At 52.8% G+C, this 11,396-nt stretch overlaps 2 protein-coding genes across 2 annotated transcripts; both read right to left on the reverse strand.

The window, feature by feature from the left end:
• Nucleotides 1-1,667: 1,667 nt before the first annotated feature.
• On the reverse strand, nucleotides 1,668-3,496 carry B0H65DRAFT_509501 (uncharacterized protein; the record flags this gene model as incomplete). Its single annotated transcript, XM_062828321.1, has 2 exons — nucleotides 1,668-3,292; nucleotides 3,397-3,496. 2 exons carry the CDS (start codon nucleotides 3,494-3,496, stop codon nucleotides 1,668-1,670), a joined length of 1,725 nt encoding a protein of 574 aa, XP_062680181.1.
• Nucleotides 3,497-9,181: 5,685 nt separating this feature from the next.
• On the reverse strand, nucleotides 9,182-11,396 carry B0H65DRAFT_468112 (uncharacterized protein). Its single transcript, XM_062826944.1, has 2 exons — nucleotides 10,905-11,396; nucleotides 9,182-10,774 (listed from the first exon to the last, which is right to left on the reverse strand). The coding sequence occupies exon 2, from the start codon at nucleotides 9,905-9,907 to the stop codon at nucleotides 9,650-9,652; it is 258 nt and encodes an 85-aa protein (XP_062680182.1). The 5' UTR covers nucleotides 9,908-10,774; nucleotides 10,905-11,396; the 3' UTR covers nucleotides 9,182-9,649.

An 11,396-nucleotide genomic window follows, 5' to 3' on the forward strand; every position in this document is an offset into this window, starting at 1 on the left:
TTGGCCTTTTGTCTCAATTACCCCACGGGGTTTTGTTTTGGGTTTGGGGGATTTCGGACCTAGGGGGAGAAGGTTTGTTGTGGACAATCAGGGATACAAGGGGGAGCGGGCGGACCTGAGGTTCGGCGGTTTGGATACTCTCTGTTGTTGGGAAGTCTGTCGTCGCGATCGCGAAGTGATGGAGCGAGATGAAGGTGAGGAGAGAGGGGAGAGGACACGGACAGACCGGGAGGGAGAAATGGCATGTGAACAAATATCCAGCGACATGGGGAATTGAGCAAGAAATGGATTCTCATGTTGAAGATGGATATGTATTCGGCAGCCAAGAATTAGCGATTATCATTAGGCAGTAGTACGTAATGAAAAGTACATGATATGATGATGCCAATGATGCCGACAATTTTCCGCCGCCCCTGGCCTGTGTTTACGGTTGAGTAACCGCCGCAATTATTGAGGCTCCAAACACCTCGACACCACACCTCACCCATTCCCAATACAGCCTCAATCAATCCAAGCGGCAGTCACATGTAAAGAGATGTAATAGCAAATTTGGTGAATCCTTCTGCAATCGTTTTTGGCTCACAATGAGGTTTTGATAAGTATGCAGTTTCGGTGTACTCGGCCTGAGGCTCATTATGGCATCCGCCGTCGCCGCCGCGGCCGCCGCCGTTTGTTTTGTCCTTCCATTACCAGCCGCCATTATGAAATATCACTATCCGTTTTGTGTAGACACTTGAACTGTGATGAAAATTCGCGTTTTTCGCGTTTTGTTTTGCTCGCTCGCTCGCTTTCTCCTTTTTGTTTTCCTTCTCGCAACCTGCATTCCGCTAGACGCTAGCCTGCTCAGCTGTCAAGAAAAGATTGGGCGGAAGCGCGAACCACGCGGAAGGATTTGTCCGTAGCGTAGCGCAGCGCCCTGACCGATCAGCCTTTTTCAGAAGAAAAAAGTATCGTACAAAGTATCGTACACGCAGCCAGCAGCTGTTTCGTTTTTGTTGTTCCACCCCCCATCCATGCGAGAAGAAGGCCTGCGATGCCACGCCATGTCACAAAGAGAAGTCACTAGTGTGAAACATGTGAAAGGTAAGAAGTTTTGTGAGAAGCGGTCTGCATTTTGCATCGAACCGCGAAGGACAGACAAGAAGAAACACCCCGGCAAATGCAAGGACTTTGGTATCATGGTGATGAGAGAGAAAGTAGAAACGCCGTTCAATGTTGCCAGATGTGAAAAGAGAAAAAGAAAACTTGATTTCAGAAGCCCGCAACCGATGCATGATAATAAGTAGCCCGCCTGTCCCCATTTACCCCCAATTCCGCTTGATGAACCCAGGGCAGTGATGCCATCATTGTAAACATCGGCCGTTTCACGCCAGCCTGTAATCCCGAAGGCTGTCCACCCGTGAAAGACCATTTGACCCAGATCCACCATGAATATTAAGGCCAAAATGATGCGTACAATGCGCGAGCTCAAAGAAAATCATAAACAATCAAACGCCGGCCGGGTCATGCAGTGAAGTTCGTTAATGTGTGTCGCTCCCAATGCTGGAATCAAGTGTACACGGCAGCCGAACCGGTCTGCCAATTGGGTTACCCAGTTAATGGGCCCCAAGGGTATCTTTTGTTGTGTTGAGATATGTGCATAAGTGATGTAGGATGGTAACAAATGTTTACCAACCCTGTGCGTGATAGCCGCTGTAGGCGTTTTTGTTGAAGTATTGGTCCCAACGCTCCTTGTCGTTGTCGTCCTTCATGCAGGGACGCTCAGGATACTGCTTAAGGTTGGCAACATCCTGAGAAGTGTGGCGACGCTTGAGCACCGCAGAGGCTGTCGAGTTCTTGTGGGATCTCTCCCAGAGCAGGTTGCGGCGAAGAGACTCTGTAAGCTCGGTGGCAAGCATGTTACGCCGCGTGGTACGAGGAGACAGGCAAGCTTGGTGGTGGATACCGGTGGCAACCGCGTTGATGGGCTGGGCGACGGACCTAGGAATCTCGTTGATGGGACGCATAGGAGGAGCACGCTTGCCTCTCATCATCAACGGCGCTTCGTCGGAGTCGTTCGGGGAAGGAACCACAGACGGTCCGTTGAGCTGGGTGCGGGCACGCGGGATAGCCGAAGTGGACTGCGAGGCGACGTTGCCAAGCTTCTGAGCCCGGGTGTTGTTGTGCAGCATCAGGGTGATGAGCGATCGCCGAGAAGTAAGGTTGACCTTGGAGTCGACACGCTGGAAGTTGAACTTGTCATCCACGCTCGACTTTCCGCTCTCCTCAACCGAATCCTCCCAGTCCGACGAATCATCATCGTCATCAATGGCGCTCTCGTCGACATAGTCGCTATCCGAGTCGTCGCTAATGGCCGAGCTGTCCTGGATGACGACTTGCTTGCTAAGGGCACCTGTCCTCTTCAGGTCCCTTGGGGATTCCTCCTCCTCAGATGATCCCCTGCCGACCTGGAACATCTTCTTCTTAGGCGGAAGAGGAATCTGCTGCTTCCTATGGTCGAAGCTCTGCTCGCGGTCAGTGTAGGAATCGTCGCCAGAGTTGGACGCGCCCAATGCAAAGCGGGCCTGTTGCTTCTTAGGCTGGACAGGCTTGGCAGCAGGAGCGGCGGTAGGCTCGGGAATCACGCTCGGAGAGGGCTGACGAGAAGCATGGGCAGAAGCATGTTGAATGATGGGAAGTTGAGAGGGAGAGACAGAGAAGCCACGGGTGATGATGGTGGGTCGTAGCTGAGGGGCGGGTTGGGGAGATGCAGCGTTCTGCAGCGACTCCATGGAGGGGGTCTCCGAGGTGTTGCAGGAAGACTCTGTCGTAGTCGACCCCGACCGCTCGAGCTGGTGCAAGACAGGCGCAGGCTTGGTCTCCTCGACGGGAGGTGGGGCGAGAGTGATGCTCGGGAGGGGAGCGTTCAGAGGCGTCTTGGCCTCAATGATGGAAACGACCATCTTCTCAAGATCACCGGAGGTGATGTGACGCTCACGACCACGGCTGCGGGTGCTGGCGCACGAGTCTTGCCGTTGTATCCGGGGGCGGAGGTACTCAAGAGGCTCGGCGTCGGTATCGTTGCCAAAGTCAACGGCTTCCTCGTCCAAAGCTGAATCAACACTACCGGACAGTTGGGGCATGTCCTCGCCGCCACCCGGATACCTTTGAATGTCCTGAGGCTGGCTGGTAGCGGAGGACTCGATGTCGGCGACTTCGCTTTCACAGCAGAATGTCTCCCGGTTCCAGAGGCGCCAACTCAGGTTTTCAAGGCGACGGCCTTGGTGAACGGAGTCACGGCAGCGGGCAAAGACTGGAGAGAGGGAGAAGAGTCCAAGGTTAGCAGTTGCTACTGGGGCGCGGGGGTGGCGCCATGCGGGTAGATAAAGGGCAGGAGTCAGGAGACTGGGCTCGTACCTGTCCACATGCTAAACAGGTTGGCGGGGTTGGTAGTGTCGACCTTGTGGATGACATTGGCGTCGACCTGCAGGACGGGCGTCTCTAATGACAGAGGCATGATGAGGGGAAGGCTGCTCGTTGGGTCCAAGCAGACGCACAAATGCAAGTAAGGCGAATGGTGACGGCTAACTTCGCGAAAACGACCGCGAAAGTCGAGCCTGTGACTGGGGATTTGGTGCGGCTTTTGGTTTATTGTCTCTGTCGAGGCGAGTTGGTTGTGAAATTGGATTCACGGTTGCTTTCAGCGGATGCGATCCTGGAGTGGTTGTGGAATCAGGATCTGCTCTGCACCGAAAGTGGACCCAAGTTGAGATGGCTCCGCAGCAAGTGTCGGATGACAATTGAGATCTAGTATCGAATTGCTTCTTGTTGTTGTCGTTGTTGTCGACGGGTTCGGAGACCGGAGATGTCCCAAGTGTAAATCTCTTCGCTTGGGAGTGCCCGCTTTTTTCGACTTCGTGGCCGGCTGTGGTGGGTCTGTTATGTCGGCGATGGAAGGTACAGTAGTGCGGGTGTTGGCGCAGGAGTCGCTTCAATGCAAGTCGGAGTCCTCCTCTATTGCGTCCCTTTATTCCCTCAGATGTCTCGCGTGATCGTTGAAAGCGTTGTCGTCGAGATCGTTGATGTCGTCGTCGTCGGCTTCCTTCAAGTTCCACAGATACCAAGCGCAGTGGCGGGTTTGTGGTGAGAGTCGCAGCAATTAGTAATTACTGAGATGCTGTCGGAGTCGGTGTGTCGGAGACCAATGCGTGATGTGGGTGGTAACTTGTTGTTATGTGTTGGTGTTGGAACGGGAGTTGGTGCCAAAGACGAGAAGATCGAACGAATTCGGACCGTGGTGGGGGACAGGATATTGATGTCTAATTGTACTGCAGTGGTTGGCAAGGAAGGGGTGGACGTCAAAGTCAATCGAAGCGGAGGCCCAGGCCGACCGTGACTGCTCGCTGTTTCCACTGCCCTGTCCTGGTCTTCTCCTGCTTGTATTTCGGTACGTACTGTCAGTCATCCACTTTGCTTCTTGTGCTGGCACTGGAGCGCGGGATGGGACCGAACGGGGCCCTTGGACCACTGGCCAGTACCAGAGTGGCCGCTCACAAGACGCGATGAACGAGGCCAATTGGTTCAATACCGTACCGTCCACACTCGGCCCCTGCTCAAGTGTGTTGTCGGTTACAGTACAGGTACAAACAATACGTACCGGCGACCCCTTGGTGGCTCCAGGTCGTAATGGAGGGCCGAATTGGAGGGTGGTGGTGGGTGGTAGCGGCGGGGGTTACGGTACGCGGGTACGGAGCGGTACGCGGTACTCCCCCGTGAAAGTAAGCCAACCGAAACGGGTAACTGATCGGTGCATCACTTTTGTAATCGTAAAGTACCGGTCAGTCAGGCTCAACCCTTGCACTGTCATCCGTTTTCTGCTGCCCCCGTGCCCACCCACGACTTCACGCTTTCAGTTCCAGTCAGTTCAGTCAAAAGTCAAACTCGCAGCATTACAGAACGGACGAAAATCACAGCCAAAACTCCACATGTCAGGCAGGGCAGTTGGAAGTTGTGCCTTGTGATGAGGTGCATCGTCGCGACCATCCCTTCAAAAACAGCATCACGGACTCGAGATCAACATAGTCTGACACGACCGTCTCAGGGCGTCATAGTGGAAATAACATGCCCAAACTGTACAAGTCCAGTCTGGTGATGGACGTTCCGCGGTCTGGAATTCGCTCGAATTGCATCAACATCAATCGCGTCCCCGGAACGGCAACCGTCTGCGCTCGTCCCGACAAAGCGTCAAATCTGGGGCACAATCAACGACTGGACACTGGACACCCGTTGGAACCCAAGGTTCAGGGCCGTCAACAGCATGTCTTGGGGCTGAACTGCCTCGATTTCCTGGAAGGGTAGCATCCGTTGAGATACATACCGCATGAGGCTTAGTCCGGAATCTAAGTCTAGACCAATTGGGATATTAACGCGCCTGTGGGGTTCGGGAGCATTTTCGGCCCCAGCCCACGGTTTGAATCATGCGTGCCTGTGTGTCGCAAACGGTCGGCTGCTCAGGCCCCAGGGACGCCGGACGGGACACAAATGCCAGAGACATGTCGACGGTGTCTAGCAGAGTGCCTCAACTGGAATGATGGGTTACTTTGAGCGACAACCACGATGCTGGAATGGGAACTATTCTCCCAAATGGGTTGCCATCCCTCATGATGAGTTGGGCTACTCGGGGAGATCTCCCGGAAATCCGGGTTTCATTCTCACCATACCTAGGTATGTATTAATATCAATCACGATGGATGTCCGTTGGTGGTTGTCTACCACATTGTGTTCGAAAACGGTCAATCATTTCTCCCATCTCGGCCCATCTACTGATTTCCAGTACATTGGACGTCAGGTCAGGTGCAACAAAACGGACCCTTTCAAACTGCGGCACAGCCTGAAAGCCTTGCCGCCGTCGAGTCAAAGTCAGGTGCTCAGGTGGCCTTGAAGCTGGAAAAGGCCAGGCCTTCTTCCCCGCAAATCGCCACGCTGACTCTCTTGAACCTCAGCATGCTGAACCGTTCCTGGGAGCTGTGAGTGGTCAGTGCTCGAGACCAGGGATCTGCCAAGTGTCAAACCTGCTTTCTGTCCCTGTCTGTTCCTGATGCAATGACTGGCAGCGGGTGCCTGACACCTGTCGCCCAATGTTACAGATCGTTGGCCCGCATTGCAATCTACCTGCGATGCCTGCACTCAGTGCCAATTCAACAACCCACGGCAGTGAGGCCCTCTTGATCACGAGTCCTCATCGTCAATTGCCGGCCCCAAATGAAGGGTTCGACTGTTCCATGGCTGCTTCCGGCCACCCAGGGCGAGTCGGCGACATGGAACAACCAACAGAGAAGCACACGAGACTGCCAGAGATTGACAAGATTGGGACCATCCGGCACTGCCGTCGACTAGAATGGTCGGCAATCACCTCTCAAAGCCTGAAATAGGGTCACCCCGCCGGCCAACAATGGAAATGGAACAACGGGCACCACGGCCTGTGATCGAATCGACAGCGGGAAGCCATCCGGAGTGCTGACACGGCTGTGATTGTGACGGCGTCTGGTTGGAAGCAAGGGCAGCAAGGGCAGGGCAGTTTGCCCCTCCCTGAGCTGACCTCGTGATTTCATCCTCATCACAGGGAGCAGGCGGCTCCGTTTTGCCGCGGCCAACAACAACCCACACACCTCGCCTACCCGTCCGTAGTTAAACAAAACATTCGGCCTCACGATGTGTCTTTCGAATGGAAGAGGACGCAAAGGCGCATGCGGACGACAGCCCTCTTCTGTTGGTACGGCTTGTTGGGGACCATCCGTCCGCTGAGCACATTCGTAGCAAGTCAATGGCATGAGAAACCTCCCGTCTGATTTGTACTGCCAGTTCCAGTAATATCTCATATGCGGGGAGTTGGTCAGTTGCCATATCAACCTCTTCTCACTGGACAACAGTTGGCCATCGAGCCACCATCACGATGCCGTCCTGCCAAAGACCAAAAGGATGCCGTACGCTTCTGGGCCAGCCACGTTTCGACAATGACCTCAGCCTCGAGGGGAGAAGCCTGGATTTGCCTGGGAACGTCGGTTGCACCCATCATGTCTTGAGTTGACCAACAACCCCAGCAGAGTCTGTTTGTCTCTTGTTTCCTTTGCGCTGTGCAACAAGACACATCCGAATCGACGATGCACCCCACGCTGTATTATTCATTTTAGCAGTGTCCCTGGTCGATGATTTGCAGTGAAGTCGCACTCGCCAGGCGCAGAACTTCAACTTCCGCGGACGCACTAGAAAAGGGAAATTCGGATCTCCGGCTGCGGGAGGATACGACGGCGCCCTACCATCACTGCAAACCAATTCCTTCACAACTCAAATCTGACGGAAGCATTCTCGCTGTTTATCTTTTCGTTATTAAAAACCAAAACCACTTTGTTACGACTGTTTTTCTTGACTTCGATATGACAGACGAGCTTTATGCGCCGTTTCATCCCCCGGTATGTATTGTCAACAATGCCTTCTCCACGCCTTCTGTAAGTTCTGTTACAGTGGGTGATGTAACAGTTCTCTCGACGCCATGGCATTCGGTCATTCGCAGCCGGCATCACATTCTAGCCTCGGGGTTTTTGTGGATCTCCGTAATCCTGCGGGTGGATATTCGAATACCCGTAAAACCCTGCAACCATGGAGTTGCCTGGGATCGAGGCATTTCGTTGCTCGGCACGTGAGCACCCAGTCTCATCATAACGGTCCAGGGATAGGGATATTTGCTACTGGTGACGGCTGAGGGTCGGCCTTCCTTCCTCACCACCATGTCTTTCGTACGGCCCCGGTATTCCAAACGGTCATGTCCGGATTCGAAATGCTGCAATCTCAAGCCAGCCGATTACGTCTGTGGAGATTCGCTGCCCCTGAGGGCCAGCATCATTCGCAAAATGACCTGCCTTACATAGTACACGTGTACTGCCCTGCCCTGCCCTGCCTCCTCTCGCTTCCAGAGAGACGGTAACGGCGATCAAGATTCAAGCGTGCCCTGCGTTGCCCTACGTGCCTCATGAAACGAGAGGCTATGTACACGAAGGGCATTCGATCAAAAGCAACTTGTGCAAAGCGACCTATTGCATCTCATAAAACCTCCAGCCTTGTCATCAAAAAACGAAGAGGCCGCCCAATCAGGCCATGCCTAGAGAAAAGCATACCCGGCAGTCTGGAAGCGAAGACAGATGACAACAGCCTTCGTGTGATGAAGTGGTGAAAAGAGGGCGAAAAGTCACCCCATGTTTGCTACCTCTACCTTCGCGAACGACTCTGTCGTGAACCTAGACGCTTCCTGATGTTCCTGGCGTTCCTGACTTTCAAAATGGGTCCCTCCCAATTCCCCGGGGTGGACGGGGGTTGATGATTGCACTCCAGGTCCGGGGAAGTGGATACTAGACGGCCGGCGCTGTTCACTCCGTGCGCAGGTGTTGTGAACGGCGGGAGGCCGTCCGGTGCACGACACGGCTCGGTAATCGTAAAATGCCAAACGGACTTGCGACGGACAAACAGAAAACGTTGAAGTCAACACTGTGTCGCTGAGGAGATGGTGGTGGTCAACACCCCCCAAATTCCCCCAATTATCTTTTCGTTTCTTCTTTTTGCGCCATTGAAAAAAAAAAAAAAAGGGTGGTCAAGTGCGCTGCTTAAGAAAAAGGGACAACCACCAACCATCCCACATGCTATCCGGGAAGAGAAGCTGTGTTTTGGTTGGTCGGAAAAGTCGCTGTTGATCCGGTATTTCTCGCTCTTTTTTTCTAGACGTAGTGAGACGGAATGACAGCCCAAGCCCAAGCCCAAGCAGCTGAAAACTGAACTGGATCAAGGGACGAAATCCAGGCAGCTGCTGTGCACCCTCGAGTCCGTTTCGTTCATCAAAACTGACAACTGAGAGACAGGGAACAAGCTGTGTTTTTATATTGCCACTTACACAAGACAAGACTGTGTGGTTTTGATCATATGGGCATTTTCTGTCTGGACTATCCATGGCTTCCAATCTTGACTTCGACACAATGGTATAGTGGACTGTATGTGTCTGGAACACCTTTGGATGAACATGCCCTCGATCTCTCGGTCGGTCGAATTGCACGGGGATCTCCGTCTCAGAGAATGGTCACAAAGAAGTCAAACGGCATTCCATGCGAGTCTCGTGATCGCGTGCCGGACGCCATCCCGTTTCTGTTGCCCTTTGTTCCCCAGACTCTAAAAATCCATGCTGGAAAGCAGTTTGAAGGGCTCCTTTTTACTCATCATTAGACAAAGTCCAACTAAGTCGTAGACAGAAGACGTAACAGCACTTCTCTCATCTTCCCACTGCAGTTTCCTCAAACCCCCGCGCAACTAAGTACAGTTACTAACGGCACACGTACTCGCCAACACACGCCCACCGAATACTCGCAACAGCTGGCGCACCTCGTGAGTATGTGCATCTGTCGGTTCAAGGCGTAACTGGCGTTTAAATGCACACAGCACGACATAAACGCCAACTACCCTATCTACTGGATTGGACGTGGTGTTTAGGTGTGACATCTTCCCCCACGCTCCACGCTTTTTGTACGGGGACTAGTAATACCAGGGCCGGTTGAGGCCAGTAAAGCACCCTTGTTGGGGAGGAAGATTTGCAACCACACCTCTTTTTACATCAAAATCGCTTTCTTTTGCTTCAGCTTTTGGATTTTCGATATTTGGTTTGGTAACCGTGGTGGTGTGTGTCTTCGTGTTCGAAAACTGCCATGTCGAGGACGAAAATACGTCCTTGGTTTTTGGCCCGTCTTTCGTTTCTTTTCCACACAAGGACATGATCCGAGGCTGAACTGAAGGTTTTGCGGAATGACTTGAACCCTTCAGCTTCACTTGCCGGGCTGAAACGAAACAACACAGATTTGAAGACAAGAGAAGACAAGGAAAAAAAGCACCGCATTTCCAACTTCGGTCAGCGCAGCTCGAGTATCAACTAAAAACTCAAATGACGAGGCTCCCATCTATCCGAATTATATAACCCCTCCTCCCCTCCCTCCCCCTCCGACTCTCCGCAAATCGTCCCACCCAAAACACGTGGGATAAATTACCATGCGTCCCTTTATTTAAACCCCCCTCATATTTCCCCATATCTTCGCCCATGTCATCCACATTACGATTACAAACCTTTTGATCCTCGGTATTCGGTGTTTGTAACATTGAGTGATGGCCGACCCGAAAAAAAAGGAATCTGTCGAAAATGACCCGCGGGCAGGTAGGAGGAGCTCTCCGTTCCGTAGTACTCCGCGCGTACGGGTGACTCCGCCCGTACCTTCCGTTCCCCGTCTTCGGCTCCGTCCCGCCTTCTAAATTCTGAGGAGGGGGGATAAAATCCTTTCGGGGTCATGTGGATGGGATAAGATTTCTTCAGTGATTGCAAGTAGGGAAGGAGTCTTCATGGGTGCAAAACCGTGGGGGGCCCGGGGGAGGCATTACAAGGAAGGGGTAAGCGAGGTAAGAAGAGAAGCGCGGCTGTTGGTCGCCCGCGTTTTGTGGATGGCGGCTGCGTGTAAGCGGCTGTTACGGTTTGCGCGCGCGGATGTGTGTCTGGACCCGGTAAAATACGATATGTAGGTATCTAGAGTGTCTGTCAAGAGTGCAGGTAAGATACATGTCTTGACGGTTGTGATATGGGCATGAAGCAAAGCTTTGTTAACGGAAAGTTTAAAAGACTGCAGTGCATCTGACTTTGGGGGAAAGCGACTGGGAAGAAAAAGTAAACGAGGAAAGAACTTGCACGGATCAGGGCCTAAGAAGAGGAAGCTGCGATGTAAGACATCATCTCCCATAGCATTGAACGGAAGGAACTGATCACCATCGGATAACGCTATGTTTCACTTCCCCATACTTTTCGCTGAACAAATGGGGTAAACATTGACATGTCAAATTCATCTCGTCAGGCACCCAACCACCATTGAAGCAAGTTCAAGGGGTAAATATCACGAAAAACATGGTCAACAACCCAAACCCAAAACTCAAGTCAGCCTGACAACGGCTACATACATAAGACGGTAACGCCAAAATCTCCCCGCCGCTCGTATCGATGGGAAGGGCGGAAAGGGCAAAGCTGCCAACAGCTTCACTTGCCTCAATATATCTGTCGCTACTCGTCAACAAATTAAATCCCCGATCTGATGATCGACCAGTTCGACATGTTGTGTCCCTGTCATGATGATCCCCCCGCCCGGTCTCCACCCCCGCATTCTTGACGTAGAACGAGAGATGCTGCCCTGCCCGGTCTGGACCTCTGCTACGTGAACTACTGCTACCGGGACGCGTCGTGTCACCGTGCCGCTAGAGGTAGTGCGATGTCATATGGTGTTTGGTACTTGTTGGTCTCACGGCAGCGTGTGATGGAAAAGATTTTGAGTTTGGGGGCAGAGACTTGACTT

The sequence above is a fragment of the Neurospora tetraspora genome, assembly GCF_033439725.1.
Source record: "Neurospora tetraspora strain CBS 560.94 chromosome Unknown B0H65scaffold_5, whole genome shotgun sequence".
In the NCBI taxonomy this organism is placed as follows: domain Eukaryota; kingdom Fungi; phylum Ascomycota; class Sordariomycetes; order Sordariales; family Sordariaceae; genus Neurospora; species Neurospora tetraspora.